This window comes from Pongo abelii, chromosome 2 (genome assembly GCF_028885655.2).
Source record: "Pongo abelii isolate AG06213 chromosome 2, NHGRI_mPonAbe1-v2.0_pri, whole genome shotgun sequence".
In the NCBI taxonomy this organism is placed as follows: domain Eukaryota; kingdom Metazoa; phylum Chordata; class Mammalia; order Primates; family Hominidae; genus Pongo; species Pongo abelii.
Window position 1 is genome coordinate 67,476,704 of NC_085928.1, and position 26,879 is coordinate 67,503,582.

The window sequence follows — 26,879 nt, forward strand, 5'->3', positions numbered from 1 at the left end:
TGCAGTAGCAGCAAGCTGGAGGCAAAGACAAATTGAACATTTTTCAATGTGCTGCCATGAGAAAAACCAAAACCACTTACGGCAACTTCACAACCATTGTAGGAAAACGTGATTAGAAACCTCATCCAATATGAATTGTATTAAACTTTGTGAATAGTTACAAAGAAGCCAATGTTTGGTAAATTGGTAAATTGGGCAATTGGTCATTTGAAGAACTGGCTTGAAGTTAATCAGCCTTAAGCCCATGAAAAGAATCCTGAAGGAGTTTCTGGGTCTGCAAGGTTCTTACTTAATGATCAAGGTCCCTATGACAGCCTTCTCTTATGAGGTGCTTATTTTAGTATTTAGGGAAGAAGGCCTCACTTCATCTGGATTTTGTGTAAGCCATCAGCCACTGATGGGCTGGGGCTTTCTTAGTGGGCTGGGGCTGACATTTCTGTATTATAGTCTGTTGTCTTTTATACATTCAAAAATTAATTTCCATCGTTCAGACAGGAGTAGGAAGAGCAGATTGATAAAGTGGAAAGGAAGCACATTCCAGAATCAGAACTTGGAGCAGTTCCTCAATCTCTCTGGGCCTCAGTTTGCCTATTTGTAAAGATGGAAATCTCCCTCATGAAGTTGTTGTAAAGGCAACATTACATAACGGCAACAATACCATTAGATAACATTAGATAAAACACAAAGCCTGGCACATGATATGTGCTCAGCATGTTTTAAAAATGCATAGGAGTACCCTCTGTATACCAGACACTATACAAGCACTAGAGACACTGTATACAATAATGCATAGAGCTTGTTCCTTAGACTCTGGTAATTTATATTTATTGACCATTTCTTGTTCTTGTCAGACTCAAATCCAGGTCTCTTTGACCCAGAAGCAGAGCTCACAATCAGTTCTCTCCACTAGTTGCCTTGATTGTTCATGATAAATAATGGACACTTAGCTACTTGTCTGTGTGAAGTGCTCTTTTTGAGTGTTCTTTGGTCCTGAGGGACCCTGAGGAGCAACTCTCTCACAGGGAGGTCTTCTGAACAATGGTTTCTGACCTGGAAACAGACCAGCTGCAGCTTCTGAAACCGGGATTAAAGTCTCCTAAACTCCCCCCGTTTTGAACAAGAAGTTTGGGGGATGCAAAGCAGAGTGAGAATGAAGCTTTTTATAAAAAGTAAATCCTTTTGAAAAGACACTTACAAATGTGACGAGAAACCAAAGAGAAACCCCATATCAAACTTTGTTAACATTTGATGGTACATTTCAATACATCTTCTTAGTCCAAGAGACTTAGAAAGGTAGAAATAAATAAATCACATACAGTATGCTTTTAAACATCTTTTTTTTTTTTTTTTGAAACGGAGTCTCGCTCTGTCGCCCAGGCTGGAGTGCAGTGGCGCCATCTTGGCTCACTGCAAGCTCTGCCTCCCGGGTTCACGCCATTCTCCTGCCTCAGCCTCTGGAGTAGCTGGGATTATAGGTGGCTGGCCACCACGCCCGGCTAATTTTTTTCTATTTTTGGTAGAGACGGGGTTTCATGGTGTTAACCGGGATGGTCTCGATCTCCTGACCTCGTGATCCGCCTGCCTCGGCCTCCCAAAGTGCTGGGATTACAGGTGTGAGCCACCACGCCCAGCCTAAACATCATATTTTAGGTAGGTAAAAATATCTCATTTTAACAGATCATGCAAAGAGGAACACAAAATACAAAATATCAGCTTGTACAGGCACTCCATTTGCTATACATATTATAGTTTAGCATCAAGTTTTAAAATATAAATAACAACCAGATTGCAACATAAACACCAAGTAAAACTATATGTTCCTACGTCTTTACTAGTTTTTGCTTAACAGGTATGGCTATGAAAGATTACAATGACTTTTTGACAAACACAACAGAACTCACAGATAAAAATGCAATTGGTTCCTTCAAAGCATCACCTTCTGTAGGTGCACAGGAACTCCATGTCAGCTGTTCGTCTACTCAACATTATTTTGAGCTGCCACCACTCTTGGGAATACTGTGTATGTGTATCTGTGCACACTTAAGGGGGCACATTGTTAAAATATTGTATTTATTTATGTTTTTTGGGACAGAGTCTTGCTCTGTTGCCCAGGCTGGAGTGCAGTGGCGTGATCTTGGCTCACTGCAACCTCCACCTCCCGGGTTCAAGTGATTCTCGTGCCTCGGCCTCCCAAGTAACTGGGACTACAGGCATGCCCCACCATGCCCAGATAATTTTTGTATTTTTAGTAGAGACAAGGTTTCTCCATATTGGCCAGACTGGTCTTGAACTCCTGGCCTCAAATGAGCTGCCCACCTCGGCCTCCCAACATGCTGGGATTCTAGGCTTGAGCTACCACGCCTGGCCAAAAGGGCACATTTTTGCCTTTCGGAGAAAATATGCTACAATAAGCTGAAACCTCAGAGGATTTGTATTCTAACTTTCTCATGTAACTAGCTGTGTGGCCTTGGGTACCTCTCTCACCTTGCTGAACCTCAATTTGCTCCTCTGCAAACTCGAGTTAGAAAATTACCCTCCTGTGGGATGTTGTGGGGCTTAAATGAGATAAACCTAGTACAGCCCTCAAAAATATGGCATTCTGCCCCCATTCCTTCTTTTAATTTTTAACGTGCAACCATTCAAAAATATTTCATTTCTCTTTCTTTTGAAGACGGCTTTTGCCACCACTTTTTTTAACAGCCAAAGGAAATTTGGGGTTAAAGACGATGGGTGTGCAAGCTGCATAATTTTCTATCCACTCTAAACATGTTTGAGTAAGAAATAATAAGGCAGAATTTCCAGGGTGGTTCAGACACTGGTCCTGGAGAAAGCTGTAAAAGAGGCTCAGAAGAGAAGTTTTCTGAGAAGGGGTAGCCCCTGTGGAACAGCTGTCATGCCTCTCAAGGTGACCCCTGGAAGGGGACAGCAACTATTTGCATGGATAAAGTCTCTGCACAGTTATACAGCTCCATTCCAGGAGGGCTCAAGAGTTCTTTTCAATTCTCCAGTGGAACCCTAGCCACGTGTCCCTTCAGTTGTCAATCATTTGACTCAGAAAGCTTGAATTACAATGAGTCTGAGGCTCCCATAGTTCCTGAGGGGCAGGAGAGTTCCACCCAGGTCTGATTCTCTCTCTCTTTTATTTTCATTATTTTTTCTTTTTGAACCCAGTTACAAGAAACAGGTCTGATTTTCTTGCAAAGATTCTGCTTCCTCCTCAAAGTTCAATCTCTCTGCTGATCACCGCCATCTGCTGTTCTTCTATGGTGCCTAAGAACTTTCCAAACTACCGAGCCCCTAAGACTGTGGTTTGGATTCCAGAAAGCCCAGGAGCCTGCCTGGCAACACACAGGCCTTCGTCCTCTATTTCTTTGTTGGACATCATAAGGATCATTTTGTTGCATCCCCTCAGAGCCTCCCTTAGGAGCGAATATGCAGAATTCTCTTGAATGTCTTCTTGAAGTTCTCATTGCACAAGGGGTAGATGAGGGGGTTCAGTGTGGAGTTGATGTAGCCCAGCCAGATGGTGAACATGTGCAAATGTTCATTGCAACAGTTCTTGCAGAAGGCAATGACCATGAAGAAGATGAAATAAGGGATCCAGCAGAGGATGAAGGCTGCCATGATAAAACCCAACTGTTTGGCGGCCTTCCTTTCGCGGTTCATGTGCAACCCAGATACATACTGTCTCGAATGCGAGCGGAGCCTCTTCCAAGTAAACTTGATGTAATCCAGGCCTGTGTTAGACCCACTCCTCAATTTGCCTTTGCCTGGTGCTGTCTCTGTGGTGGTATCTGAGTCTGTTCGAGAGAAGGACTGGCTATCACCTAACATCTGATCCTCTGATATCTCGCTGGCCCCATGTGTGTTCAGGCCCTGCTCATCTGTCTTGAGCTGGCCATGGCTCTGGTTGATGGCTACATAGTCCCTGCTACTCCCCTCTGCCACAGTCTGCATCTGCACAATATCAAGTGGAAAGCAGTGGAGTTTGTCCACTTCTCCATCGTCCTCTTGGCTGAAGACAACTGGGGATTTCATCTCCTTGGGGGTTTGGGATGGTGACTTCAAGACAGATCCACCACCAGCATCTTTTGGCTTCCTTTTCAGAACCTCCCAGGGAGACTCCTTCCCCGGTTTCTTCGCATCCCCCTTGGGGTTCTCTGGCCTCAGCTTAATTTCTGAGAAGGAAGGGAGGGACCCATTGATGAGCTCCCGGTGCTGGCAGTGTTTTTGTACGGCCTTGTAGATCTTGGCATAGAACCAGAGCATGAGCAAGGTGGGCAGGTAGAAGTTGATGATGGCAGTCATGACCTTGAACCAGGTGACATCATAGAAGTCTGTCTCACACTTGTCCTCTCGGCGCACCGAGATCTGCTGCCTGAAGTGATTCCAGCCTAGAATGGGAATAACCCACAGAAAAGAGAGAAACCAGGCCCCCAAAATGGTGGCCGAGGCTCGGGTCTTGGTACGATACTTGAGGTACCTGAGGGGCTGCTGGACAGAGCGGTAGCGATCAATGCACAGGATGAAGACACTGAAAATGGATGCTGTGCTGGCCACATAGTCCATGGAAAGCCAAAAGAGGCAGAGAGGACGGCCCAGTGACCACTTGGACATGAGCAGGTAGAGGATGTTCATAGGCATGACGACGGCACCCACGATCAGGTCCGCCACCGAGAGGCTGACGATGTACAGGTTCCCCACAGTGTGGAGCTTCCGCTCACTCCGTACAGCATACAGCACCAGCAGGTTGAGCCCTACTGTGACCAAGGAGATGGTGCTCAGGACCACCACCAGGGGCATCAGCTGGGGGCTGGCCATAGTGGTCTTGTTGCCCTCACACATCTTGTCTTCTAAGAGGCAGGAGGAATTGGGGAGGCTCATTGGCACAAGAGCAGCCGCCAGTTATGACTCACTCCCTGGGAGAAAAGAGAGAAAAAGTAAGGTCAGAGACTTGGGTGATGAGTGGCCACTTAGTAGCATGATGTTCATCAGACTGGAGTTGTATGCTGTTAAGGGTGACAGACACTGCTGGTTACCTACTCAACAGCCATGTCCCCTTTTCCTTATTCATGCATTCATTCGCTCACTTAACAACTATTTATTGAATTCCTGTCACTCTTCTAGGTGTTGAGGATATAGCTGTGAACAAAACAGACAAAAATGTTTGCCCTTATGGAATGTGCATTCTAATGAGAGAGTTGGGCAGAACAAAGACAAATAAGGAGTTTGTAGAAATCTAATTCTGCACATGTTCTGGGAAGGTGGGCTGCATCCTCATGTGTCTAAGCGGAATATGGCAATCTAGTTCCTCTTTATAGTGGCAGATAGACAAGTGACCATGAGATACCACCATGGCCAAGGAATAGGATGAGGATGTCAAACAGCAGAGGTGGAGTTTTTAGGAACGTGCTTCCTCTCTGACAAATGAGCAAAACAAGAAAAATTGTTGTTGCTCACTTGCCTCTTTCTTCCTGACAGGATGTGAGGAAGTGATGTCTGAGGCCATGAGAGTCATCTTGGGACCATTGGGAAGGCCAAAAAAATGCCAGCCTAGGGCCTTGCTGTCACAAAGCTGCTGAGCCAACTCTGGAATCTTCTTCTCCCAGACTTATTATTATGGGAATTAATTAAATGGGCTTTGTTTTGCTTTGCTTTTTTTTTTTTTTTTTGCTTACATCACTGTTGTGGGAGTTCTTACTTGCAGCTAAAACCATCCCTGATATGGAGGAGGTTATAAGGGGACATACAAGAGGCACATAAAGCATGAAATAAATCTAGCATATCTTTTTAGAGGAAAATTCTGGAGTGAGAAGGGGATTATGTTATTTGGAAAAGCGTATTTGTTATTTTACTTTTCTATTTGAAAAACAAACAATTTTTTTTAAATTACATAAATCATGCCAAGTAATATGTAACAAGACCCTTGCTAGTAGGCTGGAAATGGTGGCTCATACCCATAATCCCAGCATTTTGGGAGTCTGAGGTGGGAGGATTGCTTGAGGGCAAGAGTTAAAGGTGGAATGATCACTTGAGGCCAAGAGTTGCAGCCTGGGCAACACAGTGGAATCCTGTCTTTACAATGAAATTTTTAAAAAATTGTCCCAGTGTGATGGCACACACCTATAGTCCTAGCTACTCAGGAGGCTGCAGTCAGCTATGATCACATCACTGCACTCCAGCTTGGGTAATAGGGCAAGATCCTGTATCTGAAAAACAAAAACAAAAACCCTTTGCTACTAAGGCTCTACTGAAAACGGACTGTATCCTCTGTTATTGGTGATCCTCAAGTCGGGTGGTTGGGTGAAAGTAAGTATTAAATCTTCTGGAAGGAGTTTTTAAGATTTTTTTTTTTTTTTTTTGAGATGGAGTCTCACTCTGTCACCCAGACTGGAGTGCAATGGCACCATCTCGGCTCACTACAATCTCCAGCTCCCAAATTCAAGCGATTCTCCTGCCTCAGCCTCCCGAGTAGCTGGGATTACAGGAGTGTGCCACCACACCCGGCTTTTTTTTTTGTATTTTTTTAGTAGAGACGGGGTTTCACCATGTTGGTCAGACTGGACTTGAACTCCTGACCTCAGGTGATCCACCCACCCTGGACTCCCAAAGTGCTGGGATTACAGGCATGGGGCACCACGCCCAGCATTTTTTTTTTTTTTTTTTTTTTTTTTTTTAAAGACAGAGTCTTACTCTGTTGCCCAGGCTGGAGTGCAGTGGCACCATCTCAGCTCACTGCAACCTCTGCCTTCTGGGTTCAAGTGATTCTCATGCCTTAGCCTCCCGAGTAGCTGCAATTACAGGCACCCATTACCACGTCCAGCTAATTTTTGTATTTTTAGTAGAGAAGGGGTTTCACCATGTTGGTCAGGCTGATCTTGAACTCCTGACCTCAGATGATCCGCCCACCTTGGCCTCCCAAAGTGCTGGGATTACAGGTGCGAGCCACTGCGCCTGGCCAAGTTTTTAGATTTTCATATTCATCAAAAAGTGGTGAGTTTAAAGAAAACTGATAAACACTAATAAATAGTAAATTTCTCTCAATAATTTAGCAAAAAGAAATTATTTTTACATTAAGACAAAGCCAGATAAGTTCTTGAGTAGAAGGCTAAATTAATTAATTAATTAATTTATTTATTTATTTATTTATGTAGAGACGGAGTCTCGCTCTGTCACCAGACGAGTGCAATGGCGCAATCTCGGTTCACTGCAACCTCTGCCTCCCAGGTTCAAGTGATTCTCTTGCCTCAGCCTCCTGAGTAGCTGGGATTACATGCGCCCACCACCACGCCCAGCTAATTTTTGTATTTTTAGTAGAGACGGGGTTTCACCATATCAGCGAGGATCCTCTTGATCTGACCTCATAATCCGCCCGCCTCAGCCTCCCAAAGTGCTGGGATTACAGGCGTGAGCCACCGTGCCTGGCCTGTAGAAGGCTAAATTTATATAATTTTTTCAGATAAAAATCAAAACCCCAAGGTGTCTGATACTTGTGAAAGGAACTTTTTAAATGTCTTTGTTGGAAAAACCCCATTTTGGGCAGCACTGATTTTGCCCAAGCTCTACCATTTATTTTCTCAGTGATCTCTTGGCCTCCATCTTCTCATGTGTCATATGGGTAGGGTGGGGTAGACAATCTCTAAAGACTTTTCCAGATCTCTTTCTTACAGCGGTATTTTTTGATGTCCTCCAGCTCTGAGCTGCCAATCAAAGCAATCCTCTGATTGCTGATGGGGCCTCCTCTGACTTCTTCAAAAGCATCACTGTCTCCTTGGGTGACCCAAAGTCCTGCCCTGTGCTCCTGTCACTCTGTGCTGTCGGCCTCGGGGATCTCATCCTCTCACTTCCCTACCCCTCAGCCATCACCTCCTATGAGGACAACACTCAAACCCACAGCTCCAGCCTGTATTTTTCTCCATTCCCACATCTAATACCTTGCAGCTTCACCTTCTGCCCTGATCAAGTCCAAACCCTGTGGAATTGTCCACAGTCACTTCTGGAAGGAAGAAAGTAGGCTGTGAAAGGAAAATAACTTGGGGCCCCAAAATCACTAAGCTAAAGGGAAAAGTCAAGCTGGGAACTGCTTAGGGCAAACCTGCCTCCCATTCTATTTGAAGTCATCCCTCTGCTCACTGAGATAAATGCATATCTGATTGCCTCTTTTGGACAGGCTAATCAGAAACTCAAAAGAACGCAACCATCTGTCTCTTATCTACCTAAGACCTGGAAGCCTCCTCCCGGCTTCCAGTTGTCCTGCCTTTCCCAGACCTAAGGAATGTTCATCTTGCATATATTGATTGATGTCTCATGTCTCCCTAGAATGTATAAAACCAAATTATGCTCTGACCACCTTGGGCACATCGTCAGGACCTCCTGTTGCTGTGTCATGGGCGTGCGTCCTCAACCTTGGCAAAATAAACTTTCCAAATTAACTGAGACCTGTCTCAGATTTTCGGGGTTCATAAGGCTTAAGGAAGTATTGTCTCAGGGATTTTTATTTTTTACTGTTTTGCTCGGAAGGAAGCAGGAAGTAGTTCCCCTAGACACTTCCCCAGCTTGGCATTCTCAAGGTGGCTCTCAGCTCCCTGGCTTCCAGAGGTGTCTCCTTTTTCTCTTTTCCTCATTGTCTCGCACATAGAGGGGAGAGAAACCGTTTTTTATTTTACATTATTTTTTATTTTTTAATTTTAATTTTAATTTGAGACAGAGTTTCACTCTCGTTGCCCAAGCTGGAGTGCAATGGTGCAATCTCAGCTCACTGCAACCTCCTGTCAGAGACGATAAATTCCTCTTCAAAAAGCTTTAGCTCCCTTTTCTTTGTTTCTTAAGACCAACTTCCTTGTACTTCCTTGTCTCCTAGCTACCTGTTCTGTAAACAGCCTTCCTGCCTTTGCCGTGCCCAGACAAGTCCAGATATGCCTTCCCACCTAGTAACGGACAGTCCCTCTTCCTTCCCACCTAATAGACCTTATTCAATTTTAAACCTTAGCCAATCGAGTTAGCTTAGATTGTGAGGTCCAACCCCAGCCAATGGGGAAAGGACACAGAAGTGCTAGGAACTGCATTAGGGATTAAAAACCCCTGCCCTACCCTGCTTGGTGTGCTCTTGCGATTGTGACTGGCACAAGCTGCACCCTTCTGCAGAAGTAAATTTGCCTTGCTGAGGAATTTTCTGCCTATGTGCTGTTTTTCTTTGTGACACCAGGCACTTGTTTCTAACAAATTTTGGGGGTTCGTCTGGGATTCCCATTCTCCTCCAGGGAGGGTCTCAGATAATCTCTCGTGAGAAGATGCAGCCCGCTGCTTTGCTGCGGTGGCCTCAAGGGTAAGGGATCTAGACCCACCTGGTGTGATGAACAGACTTGGACTCTAGCAATGCAGGAAGAAAAGGCAGACAGATACTGTGGCGACCAGGTAACTCTGTGCACAGACCAAGGTAAGAAAAACCTTGGGGGCAGTAAAGTATTTTCTTGGTGGTCAGGACATCCTGGAGGTTGAAAATGTGTGAGTAAGATGCACAATTGAGTGCAGAGCAAATGCAGAGTCCGGATCTGGTTCTGTAGTCACCTCATATGGCTTAAAGGCAGCTTGCCTGTTGTGGGGTTTATACCAAACTGCCTATGCTAAGAGGGACTTGAAAATTCCCACAAGAGAAGCAGATGGAGAAGGATAAAGCAAAAGCTGAAGAGTGTGAAAAATCTCTAGTAGGAGAGGTTGAGCCCCACAGACTCGCTAGGGTGCAAGAAATCTCTAGTAAGAGAAGGTCGGGTGCAGTGGCTCACGCCTGTAATCCCAGCATTTTGGGAGACAGAGGCAGGTGGATCACAAGGTCAGGAGTTTGAGACCAGCCTGGTTAACACGGTGAAACCCTGTCTCTACTAAAAATACAAAAAAATTAGCCGGGTGTGGTGGTGGGTGCCTGTAGTCCCAGCTACTCGGGAGGCTGAGGCAGGAGAATGGCATCAACCCAGGTGGCGGAGCTTGCAGTGAGCCGAGATCGCGCCACTGTACTCCAGCCTGGGTGACAGAGGGAGACTCTGTCTCAAAAAAAAAAAAAAAAAAAAAAATCTCTAGTAAGAGAGATTGAGCCTCACGGACTCAGGGAAAAACTCTTTCTCCAGGATGGGAAATACAGCAAGTAAGAAAAAAGATAGGAAATGTCATGATCATGATAATATCCTCTCTGATAGTCCCCTAGGCCTAACATTAGAATATTGGAAGGATAATGGAAGGACCAAACACAAGAAAAAGCAGCAAATGATAAAATACTGCTGTTTTGTTTGGACTGAAGAACCTTCCTCTCCCCCAAGCAGCTGCCACCACAGACCCTTCCCCTAACCCTAAAAAAGGAGCTTAAACCACTCTTAGATGACCCTTATGGAGTGGCAGATCAAATTGATCAGTTTTAGGACCCCAGTTATATACTTTAGACGAGTTAATGTCTATCTTTGGCATCTTATTCTCAGAAGAAAGGAGCATGATACACAGGGCCGCTATGACCATTTGGGAATGTGAACACCCTCCCGGTCAGAACATTCCAGCGGCTGAACATAATTCCCAGCCCAGGATCCTCAATGGGATAACAACAATATAGCCCATCGAGGAAATATGAGAGACCTTAGGGAGATGGTAATAAAAGGAATTTGAGAATCAGTGCCCCGCACCCAAAATCTTACCAAGGCCTTTAATATAAAACAGGGAAAAGATGAGGGACCGATAGAATTTTTAGAAAGGCTTAAAGAGCAAATGAGAAAAATATGCTGGCCTAGAATCAGAAGACCCCCTTGGACAAGGAATGTTAAAGCTTCACTTTGTCACCAATAGCTGGCCAGATATTACTAAGAAATCACAGAACAAATGTTTCAAATGTGGAAAAATAGGTCACTTTAAAAGACAATGTCCCAAATGAGAAAAAGAAGAAAAAGTCATCCCACTTATGGCTTTTGAAGACTAGGGAAGTCAGGGGCTCTATCTTTTTATCTTGAGTCCCACCAAGAGCCCTTGGTAAATTTAGAAGTGGGACCTAAACCTGAGCTTATTACGAGTCAGAAGCAGCTCACTCCTCAGTTTGTTATCTTCCATCTAGTGTAACTTGTTCACAAGAAAAACTTTTTATCTCTGGGGTAAAAGGAGAAGGATTTAGAGCGAAAATCTTAGAGGAGACAAAAGTGAAATGTAAAAACTGGTCAGCTAGTAGCAAATTTCTGTTAATTCCAGAAGTAGGGACAAATCTATTAGGAAGTGATTTAATACTAAAATTAGGCTTAGGCCTCCAAATCAATCACGTAAAATTCCTTCCCCTCCCCTCCCTAATCTTGCTCACCACCACAGACGAAGAACACATTTATCCCGAGGTATGGTCAAAAGATGGGATCAAGAAAAGTTACAGATTTCTCTGATTCATGTTAAATTTAAAACCCCTGGGGAAGTAGTAAAGAGAAAGCAATACCCTATTCCTTTAGAAGCCAGGGTAAATTTAAAACCTGTAATTGAAGGTCTTCTCCATGGTGGGCTTCTTAAATCCTGTATGTCTCCCTGTAACACTCCAATACTGCCTTTAAAGAAGCCAGACGGGTCATACTGGTTAGTGCAAGACCTTAGAGCTATTAATCAGATAGTACAGTAATAGATTTAAATGATGCCTTCTGGGCTTGTCCATTAGCAGAGGGCAGCCAGGACCTATTTGTCTTTGAGTGGGAAGACCCTCACTCCGGTTGAAAACAGCAATACTGATGGACAGTCTTACCCCAGGGGTTTATGGAGTCTCCAAATTTACTTAGTCAAATATTAGAACAAGTCCTAGAGAAATTTTCCCTGCCCTCGTGCATATGCCCCCTCCAGTACATGGATGATCTTCTAATTTCAGGAGATGATAGAAAAGAAGTAGCAGCCTTCTCAACCCATGTCTTAAATTTTCTGTGGGATGAAGAGTCAACGGTCTTGAAAAACAAACTCCAATTTGTAGAACCTGAAGTAAAATATTTAGGGCATTTAATTAGCAAAGGCAAACGGAAAATTGGGCTTGAACGGATTGAAGGAGGATTAGTCAGATACTGTCATCTATGGATAGACTCTTATGCCCTAGAAACAAAACTCTCATACAAAAAGCTCACACAAGACGAGCCAGACCCCATCATTTGGCAATTACCAGAAATCCAACAGGTGTAAAGGTTAAAACATCTATTAGTAACTGCCCCTGTCCTAGCTTTGCCCTCCTTAAGCAGCCATTCCATCTTTTTGTCAATGTAAACAAGGGCGTAGCCTTGGGAGTACTTACCCAAAATCACGGAGGCCACTCGCAACCCGTAGGCTTCCTGTCAAAAATTCTTAACCCAGTAACCCACGGATGGCCCAAATGCATTCAATCTGCAGCGGCAACTACTTTGCTAACAGAAGAAAGTAGAAAAATAACTTTTGGAGGAAACCCCATTGTGAGCACACCTCACCAGGTCAGAACTATCCTAAATCAGAAGGCAGAAAGATTGCTTACTGACTCAAGAATTTTAAAATACAAGGCTATCTTGTTAGAAAAAGATGATTTAATCCTAACTACTGCTGATTCACTTAACCCTGCTGCCTTCTTAACAGGAAATTCAAACCCAGAAAAAAACCCATGCCCCAGACCAGAAGAACTTGGGCATAGATGTTTAGATAAACTCCCTTTCAAACCGGAAGACATCTTTTTGTAGATGGTTCTTCTCAAGTAATAAAAGGGAAAAGGCATAACAGGTACTCAGTAGTAGATGGAGACACTCTACCTAATGACTGGTCTGAGCAAACATGTGAGTTGTTTACACTAAATCAAGCCTTAAAATTTCTGCAAAACCAGGAAGGAACTATTTATACTGACTCCAAGTATGCCTTTGGAGTAGTCCACACCTTTGGGAAAATTTGGGCAGAGCAAGGCCTTATTAACGGTAAAGGCCAAAACAGTCCATAGAGACTTGATAATCCAAGTACTAGAGAACTTACAGCCGCCAGAAGAGACAGCAGTTGTTCATGTTCCAGGTCACTAGAAGAATCTTTCCTTTGAGAGCCGAGGGAATAATCTAGCTGACCAAGTGGCCAAACAAGTTGCCTCTTCTCAAGCAGCACCCATTTTCCACCTAACCCCTTATCTTCCCCCTCTGGCTGCAGTCCCTATTTTCTCCCGCAGACAGGAAGAAAAGTTAAAAGAAATAGGAGCCAAAGAAAGCCACGAGGGAAAATGGGTACAACCAGACAAGAGGGAAATGCTGTCTAGGCCCTTCATGCCAGAGACATTGTCACAGCGACATCAAGGAACTCACTGGGGCCCCCAAGCTATGTGTGATGCAGTCCTCAGAGTTTATGGATGCATAGGAATTTATACCCTTGCTAGACAAGTTGCAGATAGTTTCATAGTGCACAGAAAAACCAACAAACAACCTAAAGAAAATGGGAATACCACATGCCGTGCATCCATCCTCATTAGGGAGAGTAGAAAGGCCTATTGCCCTGTTGAGAGTCCGAACTGCTCCCTGAAAAAACATAGGTCTACCCCGTTATGAGATGCTTTTTGGATTGCCTTATCTACATTCTACTACTGATCTTCCCACATTTGAAACAAAAGATCAGTTTCTTAGAAACTATGTATTAGGTCTGTCTTCTACCCTTTCCTCCCTCAGGACTCAAGGCCTCCTAGCACAAACTCCACCCATTGAATTACCAGTTCATCAACACCAGCCTGGAGATCACATCCTTATCAGAAGTTGGAAAGAGGGAAAGCTCCAACCCACTTGGGAAGGACCTTACCTAGTGCTCCTCACAACTGAGACAGCAGTCCGGACCGTTGAGAGAGGATGGACGCATCATACCCGAGTACCCCTCTCCAAAGTACCTACCCCCGACAAAGTAACGTTAAAGAGAAAAGCGGCCGGGCGTGGTGGCTGACGCCTGTAATCCCAGCACTTTGGGAGGCCGAGGCGGACGGATCACGAGGTCAGGAGATCGTGACCATCCTGGCTAATACGATGAAACCCTGTCTCCACTAAAAATTCAAAAAAAATTAGCCGGGCGTGGTGGCGGGCGCCTGTAGTCCCAGCTACTCGGGAGGCTGAGGCAGGAGAATGATGTGAACCCGAGAGGCGGAGCTTGCAGTGAGCGGAGATCGAGCCACTGCACTCCAGCCTGGGCGACAGAGCGAGACTCCGTCTCAGAAAAAAAAAAAGACAGAAAAGCTTAATCTGCCTCTTCCTCCTTTTCCTCTTTACCCCAGCTACCCCACATCTTATTATTAATGTTACTAAGTCTAACTCACCTCAAACTATCACTTTCAATGCTTGTCTTGTTATACCCTGTGGAGATCTGCAGGGTCAAAGACAACTCTACTTCAGAAAAGTATCTTTGTCCTTCCTGGCTCTCCTCAGACTGGAAATCCGTTAACCGGGATCAATTAGTCTGGGAAGATTTTAACGGAGATTCCGTTAATTGGGAATCTTGTCCTCCTAAAGCAGAGCCTAAGCATCTCTGCCATAGTTGGTCCAATGTTCTATTGACCACCAAAAACCAGGGATGGACTGCCACAACGAGTAGTTGTATATTCCTGAAACCATACATTGGTTTCACTAAAGGGAGTACTCCTCCCAATTGCCAATATAACCAGTGTAATCCTGTACAAATTTCCATTACTATCCCACCTTCCCAAGGTTCTTACCCTTCCTTGAGTCGTTTTTATGGTATAGGAGCAGAAGTCTCATGGACAGACCCTACAGGATATATTTCGAAATGTGCTTCATCGCTCCTCCACCTCCTTCACCCCCTTCTTCCTCTCCTCCTAAACCCTCTTCTTTTTTTTTTTTTTTCTTTTTTTTTTGAGACAGAGTCTCATTTTGTTGCCCAGGCTGGAGTGCAGTGGCACAATCTCAGCTCCCTGCAAGCTCCGCCTCCCGAGTTCACGCCATTCTCCTGCCTCAGCCTCCCGAGTAGCTGGGACTACAGGCGTCTGCCACCACGCCCAGCTAATTTTTTTTTTTTTATTTTTAGTAGAGACGAGGTTTCACTGTTGTTATCCAGGATGGTCTCGATCTCCCGACCTCGTGATCCACCTGCCTCAGCCTCCCAAAGTGTTGGGATTACAGGTGTGAGCCACTGTGCCCGGCCCTAAACCCTCTTCTAACCAAATCTTTTCTCACTTCATACCCAATGATAAAACTAAAGTTGCCATTATAGAAGTTAAAGATTTAAAGCAAACTCTAGCTATTGAAACAGGATGTCAAGATCCAAATGCCTGGTTGGAAGGGATTAACTATTCCATCCGCAAGCTAAATAAAAGCGACTGTTAGGCTTGTGCGACAGGTAGGCCAGAAACCCAAATTGTCCCCTTCCCGCTTGGATGGTCATCTGACCAACGAGGCATGAGCTGTGTGACAGCTCTCTTCCAGAACCCCACAGCCTGGTGTAATGAGTCATGCAAGATTCTTCCACTGCTCTTCCCTGAAGTCAAAAGCCCTGCAGGTCAGCCCCTGAGGGCCATCCAGCCTGCAGCCCCTGATGTTAACTTCACCTCTTGCCTTTCATGGCAGGGGGAGAAGTTAGCATTCCTTGGAGACCTAACAGGGTGCAGTGAAATCAAGCCTTTTCAAGAGCTTACCAATCAGTATGCCCTTGTTCATTCCGGAGCAGATGTGTGGTGATATTGTGGGGGACTATTGTTGGGTACTCTGCCAAGTACCTGGAGCAGCACTTGTGCTGTAATTCAGTTGGCTATCCCTTTCACCTTGGCATTTCATCGACCAAGAAAGCTGAAGACAGAATATCGTAAAAAGAGAGATGTCCCTCATGGATCCTTTGATCCTCATGTTTATATAGATGCTATCGGAGTACCACTAGGGGTACCAGATGAATTCAAAGCCCAAAATCAAACAGCTGCAGGATTCAAATTTATATTGTTCTGGTGGTCAACTGTAAAACAAGAATGTAGCTTGAATAAATTATATCTATTATAATCAACAACACTTTGTTAATTTTACTGGAGATGCAATTAAAGGAACAGTTGAACAATTAGGCCTTACCAGCCAAATGGCCTGGGAAAAACAGAATAGCCCTTGACGTGATATTAGCTGAAAAAGGGAGGGGTTTGTGTCATGATTGGAGTCCAATGTTGTACTTTTATTCCTAATAACACCACCCCCGATGCAACAATAACAAAAGCCTTACAAGGCCTTATCTCCTTATCAAATAAATGAGTTAGCTAAAAATTCTAGAATAGATGACCCCTTTACAACCCTCATGGAGAAATGGTTCGGGAAATGGAAAGGAATTATGACCTCAATATTCACCTCCCTTATAATCGTTACAGGTGTGCTCATTCTTGTAGGATGCTGTATCATACCCTGTATTTGTGGTTTAGTGCAAAGACTTATAGAAACAGCGCTCACCAAAACCTCCCTTAGTTCCCCCCCACCTTATTCAGATAAACTCTTCCTTCTTGACACCCAAGAAGAACAACAGAGCCTAGATATGCTAAGGCATTTTGAAGAGGAAAAACTATAAAATCAAGAGGGGGAAATTGTCAGAGATGATAAATTCTTCTTCAGAAAGCTTTAGTTCCCTGTTCTTTGTTTCTTAGACCAACTTCCTTATACTTCCTTGTCTCCTAGCTACCTGTTCTGTAAACAACCTTCCCGCCTTTGCCACGCCCAGACAAATCCACATATGCCTTCCCACCTAGTAACGGACAGTCCCTCTTCCTTCCCGCCTAATAGACCCTATTCAATTTTAAACCTTAGCCAATTGAATCAGCTTAGATTGGGAGGTCCAACCTTAGCCAATGAGGAAAGGACACAGAAGTGCTAGGAACTGCATTAAGGATAAAAACCCCTGCCCTACCCTGCTCAATGTGCTCTTGCGATCGTGACTGATGCAAGCTGCACCCTCCTGCAGAAGGAAATTTGCCTTGCTGAGGAATTTTCTGCCTGCGTGCTGTTTTTCTTCACGGCACCAGGCACTTGTTTCTAACACTCTGCCTCCTGGGTTCAAGCAATTCTCCTGCCTCGGCCTCCCAAGTAGCTGGGATTACAGGCATGCACCACCACACCTGGCTAATTTTGTATTTTTAGTAGAGATGGTGTTTCACCATATTGGTTAGGCTGGTCTCGAACTCCTGACCTCAGTGATCCACCTGCCTCAGCCTCCCAAAGTACTAGGATTACAAGTGTGAGCCACTGTGCCCGTTGGAGAAAACATTTTTTAAAAATTATGTATACACTATTTATCATCTAACAATTATATTTGACAGAAAATGATTCAAGCAATCCTCCCACCTCAGCCTCCTGAGTAGCTGGAGGGACCACAGGCACGCACCACCATGCCTGGGTAATTTTTTGTATTTTCTGTAGAGAGAGGGTCTCACTGTATTGCCCAGGCTGGTCTCAAACTCCTGGGCTCAAGCCATCTGCCCTCCTAAGCCTCCCAAAGTGCTGGGATTACAGGTGTGTGAGTTACCGTGCCCAGCCATGATTTGTTTTTATTAAAAAGAATCTGTATTTTTCCTTTTTGTTTAAAGAAAGAAAAGTTATGATTGAATTGACATCACCAAACTAAAAATTACTGTAGCATTTTAAACATTTAGTGGTGAAATCTAACAATGTCTCCAACGTACTGTGAAATCAATAAACAAATAGCTTGAATGGATAGTTCTGGTCAGTGAGATGACTAATGTAAGGTGCTTTTCCCTCTCTCGGGGACCTGCATTCTGAAAAATCTGGTCCCTGAGGTTTTCCTTGCATAAATTTCAAAGAAAAGTCCGATACTATGGCCAAGAGTGTGGGAGATATTTGGGGACATGGATCCCATGTCACTACATGTCACTCAGGAGACCCTGCTGGGTCTGAGGTGCCCTCTCTGAGGATAAAGCCATGCTTATGAAAACAGTGCTGGACAGAGGGTGTGCTCTGGGCAGAGAGAATAAAAGCTAGAGGAGCCATGTGAGATGAGGGCTTGTCTGCAAGGAAGGCGGTCACCTGTAGGTCCTCCCTAGCTCTGTGTCCTCAGAGTAGCAGCCTAGGGAGAGCTCTAGAGGCAGAAGCTGAGTCCTCACCCTTGCTCTGCTGCTTGCTGGGCTGTATGAGTGTGTGTGAATGTGTGAGTGAATGTGTATGTGCATGTGTGTTTGTGTGTGTGAGTGTGAATGTGTGTGATTGTGTGTGAGAGTCTGTGTGTGTATGTGTGAGTGTGTGAATGTGTGTATGAGTGTGAGTGTATGTATGTATATGTCTAAGTGTGTGTGTGGTTTTTGAGTACAGGAGTGTGTGTATGAGTGTGTATGAGTGAGTGTGTGTGTATGTGTGAGTGTGTAAGAATGTGTGTGAGCATGTGCACCTTGAGTAAACAGTTTGGGGTGCCAGTTTACTCACCTTTAAAGTAGAGAGAATAGTAAGCCCTCCTGCCTGGGCCATTGGGAGGATCAACTGAGACAGTGGAGTGGGAAAGCTCTGCAATTATTTGGTAAAAAGCAGAAATGGACTCTTATTCTCTAAGAGTGTACAAGCAAACCATCATTTTTGAATTAAGGCAATGACTCCATTCTGAAACCATTAGGTGGGGAGGGGCTTTTACTAGAGTGATTACAGTCTAATTCCATCAAGCCCATGTGCCAGCAAACAACCCAGTCAGCGCTCCTTGCACATCCTGCGACACCAATGTGGGCAGCTGAAACAGTAAGGAGCCAAGCTTCTCACACATCAGTTACTAAATGCCCGCAAGCCCAAGAGGCATATCTGGGCAGAGAGGAGGAAACTGTCAGCTCAAGCTCAGGAGGTGAAGCAGCTTACTCAAGGTCACACAGCTGGGAAGTGGTTGCTAAGTTAAGATTTGAACCTAGGTCTATCTAACTCAGGGTTTCTCTATTTTTTTTTTAGATGACGTCTCATTCTGTCACCTAGGCTAGAGTGCAGTGGCATGATCTCGGCTCCCTGCAACCTCTGCCTCCCGGGTTCAAGTGATTCCCCTGCCTCGGCCTCCTGAGTGCCTGGGACTACAGGTGTGCAGCACCATACCCGGCTAATTTTTGTATTTTTAGTAGAGACAGGGTTTTGCTATGTTGGCCAGGCTGGTCTCAAACACCAGGCCTCAAGTGATCCGCCGGCCTCGGTCTCCCAAAGTGCTGGGATTACAGGCATGAGCCACCGCACCTGGCCCTAACTCAGGGTTTCTTAACCTTGGTCCTACCATTGACATTTGGGCTGCATGACTCTTCATTGTGGGGAGCTGTCCTGTGCACTGGGTGACGACATTTAGCATTATCCCTAGCCTCCACTCACTTGATGCCAGTAGCTGCGAGCCCCCAGTCATGACAACCCAAAATGTTACCAGACACTGCCAGGTATCCCCTGGGGGACACAACCACTGATCTAACTGAAGAACATGCACCCTGAACTACTACACTCCATTGCCAACCCAAGAGTGCAGCTTTCAGCTCAAAGTAAGGCAGAACTTTCTAAAAAAGATGTTATCCAACAATGCAACAAGTTACCTTGAGAAAGGCAGTAAGCTCCCCAACATGGGAAGCATGGAAGAAGAGGCAACCTGGATCTGATTCCAAATTAGAAATACTCCAAACTTTCTCAAGGGCAATGCAATTATTTACCTAAATAAAGCTCAGCAACATTGGTTTTAGATAAAGCACCTAGTACAGTGTCTGGCATACATGAGGTGCTCAATTAATAGCAGTGGTTGTGTTTTCTTCCATTTCTTGGTGAGCACCACCATCCTGTACCTGGCCCATTCAGGATCAGAGGACTCATCCTTGACCTTTCCTTGTTTTTCACTGTGGTGGAAGCTGCTAATAGTCTCCTCTCATGTCTAAGACTAGAACTCTGCTTCCCAGCTGAGTATACAGCTGCCTGGAATAGAAACTACATTTCCCAGACTCCTTTGTAGCTGGGTGTGACCATGTGACTAAATTCCAACGGGATGTAAATGCAAGTGTTGTTTGCAACTTCCAGAAAACAGCCTTAAAATAAAGGTGTGTACTTTTCTTTGGCCTTTTATTCTTCTAGCTGGCTGGAATGTGGATATAATGAGTAGTGCTTAAACAGCCATCTTGGGACCATAAGGAAAAGCCACACAATTAGGAAAGTGAAGCAGCCATCGGGACAGACTTGAGGTCCCTGATGATCATGGGGCTGCCATATCAGCTAGGACTGCCCACCTCTGGACCTCACGTCTATTTCACGGAAGCCATTATTAGCTAGTGTTTTCTATCACATACAGCCAACTCGAATCCTAATTGATACACTGTCCCTGACTTCAAGGAGTTGATAAATTAGCATGCGAAGAAATACACAAGATAAACAGCATCAAAACAATTAAATTAAAAACCCTAGAATGCAGCTGGGACAAACGTGGTGACTGGCGTAAGATCAAGGCAGGTAGCTGGACAGCAGAGGGAAGAACTGCCTCTCTCAAGGCAAAATGCGGATGTCAGAAAGGACATCAGAGAAGAAGTGATATGCAAGCTAGGCTTTGAAGGATGGGTGGAATTTCGCCAGCAGGAAGAAAGAGGTATTTAAGGCTCAGTAGAAGAAAGACTCAAAGTACACAGCTGAGTTTGAGGAATTGGGAGAAGTCATTGGAAGTGCCTGGAGCACAGAACGATGAGTCTGGAAGCACATGCTGGGGCCAAGGTGTAAGTAAGCTCCTGTACACGTTGATGCCATTCCCCTGCCTGGAACATTCTTTTGCCTTGAAACTCTTACTTGTTCCTTTCTCTTGGTATCCTCAACTTCTAACATGCCTCTCTTATATCAACTTTCTTGTGGGATTATCATTCTTTAGCTTATTCTCCTCCAACTAAATGGGGAGCAACTCCAGGGCATGGAGGATGTCCACTATTTCTGTCTCTGAAGTGCAACACCATGGGGACGTCCCATTCGCTGACAGCAGGGACCCTGCATTTTCGTTTGCCGTCATTTCTCCTGAGCCTGGCACCAGGCTGGCACATGATAGGTGCTCAACAGAGGTTTACTGGATGAGCCCTGAAAAAATGAGACCCAGGGTCGGGCGCAGTGGCTCACACCTGTAATCCCAGCACTTTGGGAGGCCAAGGCAGGTGGATTGCCTGAGGTCAGGAGTTTGAGACCAGCCTAGCCAACATGGCGAAACCCCATCTCCACTAAAAATACAAAAATTAGCCAGGCGTGGTGGCAGGCACCTGTAGTCCCAGCTACTGGGGAGGCTGAGGCAGGAGACTCACTTGAACCCAGGAGGCAGAGGTTGCAGTGAGCCAAGATCATGCCACTGCACTCCAGCCTGGTGACAGAGCGAGATTCCATCTAAAAAAAAAAAAAAAAAAAAAGGAAAGGAAAAAAAAGAAAGAGAGACCCAAACCAACATAGAGCAGCAGAAGCTAGGGGAGATGTACTAAATGCAGAAAGTGTAAGCATAATTTTCAAAAGGAAGTTCAGACTTACTGAAGTTTGAGGTAGGATTTATCCCATTGACGAATATTGTACCATACCTTTTGGTCCACTTTTCTACTTTTCCCTGAACACTTTAAAGTTAAAAATTTATCTCATGGTAATCTAAAATGTAAATAAAGATCTATGCACAAAGATGCTCATTGCAACATTATTTATGATAGGAAACAGAGGGAAATGAGCTGGCATTTGGGAACTAAATGTATCTTGAGGTAGTGTGTCCGGAGTTGGTTCCTTCCGGCGGGTTCCTGGTCTCGCTGACTTCAAGAATGGAGACGCAGACCTTTGCAGTGAGTGTTACAGCTTTTTTTTTTTTTTTGAGACGGAGTCTTGCTCTGTTACCCAGGCTGGAGTGAAGTGGCGTGATCTTGGCTACTGCAAGCTCTGCCTTCCAGGTTCACACCATTCTCCTGACTCAGCCTCCCCAAATATCTGGTACTATAGGCACCCGCCACCACGGCAGGCTAATTTTTTGAATTTTTAGTACAGACGGGGTTTCACCATGTTAGCCAGGATGGTCTTGATCTCCTGACCTCCTGATCCGCCTGCCTCGGCCTCCCAAAGTGCTGGGATTACAGGCATGAGCCACCGCGCCCGGCCAAGTGTTAGAGCTCTTAAAGATGGCAAGGACCCAAAGAGTGAGCAGCAACATTTATTGTGAAGAGCGAAAGAAGAAAGCTTCCACAGCCTAGAAGGTGACCCAAGCGGATTGCCTCTGCTAGCTGGGATGACCAGCTTTTATTCCCTTATTTGTCCCCTCCCATGTTCTGTTTTGTTTTTGTCCTATCAGAGTGTCCTTTTTTCAGTCGTCCCCACTATTGGCTACTTTTAGACTCCTGCTGATTGGTGTGTTTTAGAGAGTGCAGACTGGTGCATTTTACGGAGTGCTGATTGGTGCATTTTAGAGAGCACTGATTGGTGCATTTTACAATCCCCTTGCTAGCTACAGAGCGCTGATTGGTGCATTTTACACTCCTAGCTACAGAGTGCTGATTGATGCACTTTACAATCCTCTTGTAAGACAGAAAAGTTCTCCAAATTCCCACTCCATCCAGGAAGTCCAGCTGGCTTCACCTCTCAGTAGCTACAGAATAGAATATCATTGGGCCCTTGATAATCACTACAGAGCACCAGCAATCAGGTGGTAAAATACTTATGATGAAATTACATTTATAGAAGACGTGGTTTATTTGTACAGGACAATGTCAATTCTGTTAACTAACAGGCTTCTATCCAGGGTGAATCTTTGTTATGTTACATCAACCATGGTTTTCTCTGGGTACTGGATGATATTTATTATATTTGGTATTTCTCAGGATTTCAACAATGAGATTGTCTTCATTTTATAAAAGGGACAATAAGAGCTAACTGCATTCATTTTGAAAAAAATAAAACAAAATATAGATTCCTTCAATAAAAAAATAAAAATAAAGAAACGTTTTCCACATGCTTAGCACATCTTTTATTTTCTCTAGTACAAAGTGAGAGTTTGGGAATCCTTTCTTGATTCATTCTAAACTGCCTCACCTGCTACTCCCCAGTCCAAACTGCTCTATCCTCTTCCTCATTTGTAGGCTGGTTATTCTAGTCAAGTAAGTCAGAACATTAATTTCTTGTATCTAATTCTGAGAAAGAGGTGTCATGCATGAAGGTGCTGCAGTACTGCATAATCTCATTAAGTCTGGCCAGGTCATAATTTCCATGAAACACCCAGGCTTATCAGTGCCACTGGTTGTGATGAACAGAGCAGACTGCAAATAGCAAAATGCCATTATGGGCCTAGTATTACAGGAACCTGACTGACTTAGAATCTGGAGGAGTTCTGGCTTAAGAGTCAGCCTCTGGGTAAGATGCAAGAGGCAGATGACCTTGTGGACAGGCAGTGGCCCCAGTGGGTTTTCCAGGGGTGGAGGTACACATGCAAAGAGTCTACAGAGTCAGAGAAGAAAAGCTGCTAAGAACAGAGGACTGTGTGTGGAGCAAGAGGGAGTGGTAGGGATCGGGGCAACCTGGAGAGCCTGTTCTGTGCTTGAAGAGGGCAGCTGCCACTCACATGCCACCAAGTGCTGCAGACTCAGATCTGCCTGTTTTTAAAAGGAAACACAAAATCTGGAGTTTTTACATGAAATATTTTAGTTTTTAAATGCTGTCAATTATTCAATTGTTTCATTTGTCTTCTTGAACATTACACAGGGTAAACAAAACAAATTTTGTAAGCCCCCAGGTAGAAACCTCAAGCTGGTTCATAGGGGATGCAGAATGCTGAATATGAGATAATGACCCAGGAGTGGACACCTTTTGGGGTATTTGCCCAGCTCAAGTCAAGCCTCCTCTCTGAAAACCATCATTTCACCTTGGGTGGGCTCTGGCAGCCATAGTTATACTATGTAACCCTGACCCCTGGGCACACATGATTGAAGCAGAAGTTGTCTCTGACCCAGAACAGACCAGTCAGCCCAGTTCTCTCTTCTAGAACATTGGAATTGGAGTTGTGCCATCAAGACAGTCTGTTGGTCTCACATATCTGATATATCATATATCTGATGTATCAAGAAGACAAATGAAACAATTGAATAATTGACAGCATTTAAAAACTAAAAGATTTCATGCAAAAACTCCAGATTTTATAAGTGGGGGTGGGGGTCTGCCACTGGGGGCAAGAGGGGGAGTGTTGCTTATCTCTGGGAATGCTAAAATAGAGGAGGGGATAGAAGAAGGCAGCAGACAAAATGCAATAATTCATATGCTGGAACAACCGAGATCTACCAGCAGAAGGATGAATTTAGACCTTTCCCTCATATCATATACAAAAATTAACTCATAATTGATGATAGTCCTAAATGTAAGAGCAAAATTTTTGTGACCTTGATTTAGGCAAAGATTTCTGAGACACAGCACCAAAGGCATAAGGAATTTTAAAAAACTGCTAAATTGGACTTCATCAAGATGAGAAACTTTTGGGTTTCAAGAGGTACCACTAAGAAAATGAAAAGCTATGGAATGGAAGAAAATATTTATAGGTCATATATCTGATATATCATATATCTGATGTATCCAAAATACATAAAGAACCCTTCCAACTCAATCATAAGAAGATAAATAACCCAATTTATAATAGGCAAAGGATTTATATAGACATTTCACCAAACAAGATAGAGGAATGGCTCAAAAGCACATGAAAGGATGTTCAACATCATTAGTCATTAGGGAAATGAAAATCAAAACCATAGTGAGATACCACTTCACATGTACTAGGATGACTATAATTTAAAAAGAAGGACAATTACAAGTGTTGGTGAAGTGTGGAGAAAGAAGAACTCTGAAACACTGCTGGTGGAAATGTCAAATGGTGCAGCTACTGTGAAAAGCAATCTGACAGTTCTTCAAATGGTTAAACATAGTTGCCATATGACCCAGTGATTCCACACCTAGATATATACATAAGAGAACTAATCGTATGACCACAGAAAAACTTGTACGCAGATACTCATAGCATTATTCACAACCACCAAAAAGTAGAAAAAACCCAAATGTTCATCAACTGGTAAATGGATTTTGATTAAAATGTGGTCTATTTGTCAATAAAAAGAAACACAGTACTGTTCCAAGCTACAACATGGGTGAACTGGAAAAACATCATGCTAGGTGAATGAAGCCAGACACAAAAGGCAACACATTGAATGATTCAATTTATATGAAATGTCCAGAATTGGCAAATTTATAGAGACAGAGAATAGACTAGTGGTTGCCTGGTAGTGGAGGGGGGAACAGGAAGGGATCTTTTGGAAAAGACGGAAATGTTCTAAACTTGGATTCTGATGATAATTATACAACTCTGTACATTTACTAACAATAACTGAATTGTATGATTCACTTAGAATGGGTGAATTTTATGATACGTAAATTACACCTCAATCAAGTTGTTTTTAAAATTTTTCGGTGGATTAAGAAAGAGGCTGCTTTGGGTTCCAGATCTGTCTGTTTTTAAAATCTATTTCACTACACCAGTGCTGGGAAATAGGATCAGCTATAAGATTCCTCAGTGTCATTTATATGAAAACAAACTAGTTGCTTAGTAGAAGAACTGCTTTAGCCAGAACCAAGATTTAGATAAAATAGATCTCATGGTTTCTTGTTAAAGGGGCAGTGAGATGTTATGCGTAACTTCTAAATTAGTCATCAGAAGTAGAAGGAGAGGAATGACTGAGCTACATCAAACCCTTTCCTCCCGCACGTCTGTGATCTCTCATTTTATAATTTGGTTTAAGAGATTGAACTTGTTTGATTGTTTGTCTACTCGCCACAACCCCCAGCCCTGCTGTGACAAGCTAGGATTTTTAAAGCTAAGTGCAGGAAAGGGAAGCTGAAGGATATTATCACTAAATGGCAAAAAAAAAAAAAAAAAAAAAAAGGCAGCGTTAAAAGCCCAGCTCAGTTATTTCTTACTTTCTGACCTCAAAAAGCAAGGGAGAGGCTGGGCGCAGTGGCTCACGCCTATAATCCCAGCACTTTGGGAGGCTGAGGTGGGCAGATCACAAGGTCAGGAGTTCGAGACCACCCTGGCCAATATGGTGAAACTCCGTCTCTACTAAAACTACAAAAAAATTAGCAGGGCGTGGTGGCACATGCTTGTAATCCCAGCTACTCGGGAGGCTGAGGCAGGAGAATTGCTTGAACCTGGGAGGTGGAGGTTGCAGTGAGCTGAGATCGCGCCACTGCACTCCAGCCTGGGCGACAGAGCAAGACTCCATCTAAAAAAAAACAAAAAAAGAAAAAGAAAAAGAAAAGAAATATTTTCAGGATTGCATCAGGCTGGGAGATTTTCCATATCGCATTGTTTAATCCTCACCGTGCTGGTAACCTCACCAAAATAATTCTGCCCTCAGCCTCCCATTTTAATGACGTGGAAACAGAGGCTTCTGGAGTTTTTAGGGCTTGGTGCCTGCATTAAGAGATCACAGAGTGACTGAAGAGCAAGTTTCACTTAAAGGCCCAAGTGGCACCCATCTGCTAAGACCTTCCAGTGAACTTCACATACTCCCCCCACCCCATCCTCTTTTTCATTGTGAAGAGAGGGAAATAAATAAACACTTTAAATAAAGATTCCAGGGAATTGAAAACATGGACTTCCGTGCTAACGTGAGAAAAGGATACAGTGAATACATCATCCTCTTTTTCACTGTGAAAAGAGGAAAATAAACACTTTAAATAAAGATTCCAAGGAATTCGAAAATATGGATATCCGTGCTAACATGAGACAAGGACACAGTGATTACAACACCAAACCCAGCACACACACAAGTATCATTTCAGGATATGATGAATAATGTTTTCATTTTGTTCCGAATCCTTGGAGATTAAACTCTGAGAAATATACTTTCAAAGACCAAAGTTATTCAGGCTGTTCTCTTCTTGAGGAAAAAAAAAGTGATTGATGATATT

The 26,879-nt window shown here is 44.0% G+C and overlaps 1 protein-coding gene across 5 annotated transcripts in view; it reads right to left on the reverse strand.

Annotated features, from left to right (window-relative positions):
* Positions 1–796: 796 nt before the first annotated feature.
* The window catches only part of HRH1 (histamine receptor H1), a 126,750-nt gene continuing 100,667 nt past the window's right edge, over positions 797–26,879 (reverse strand). For all 5 annotated transcript variants that reach the window (XM_024245301.3, XM_054551713.2, XM_054551715.2 and 2 more), the window contains one exon: positions 797–4,919. In XM_024245301.3, coding sequence (XP_024101069.1) covers positions 3,421–4,884 — 1,464 coding nt within the window. In that variant the 5' untranslated portion in view covers positions 4,885–4,919 and the 3' untranslated portion in view covers positions 797–3,420. The remainder of the gene's footprint in view (positions 4,920–26,879) is intronic.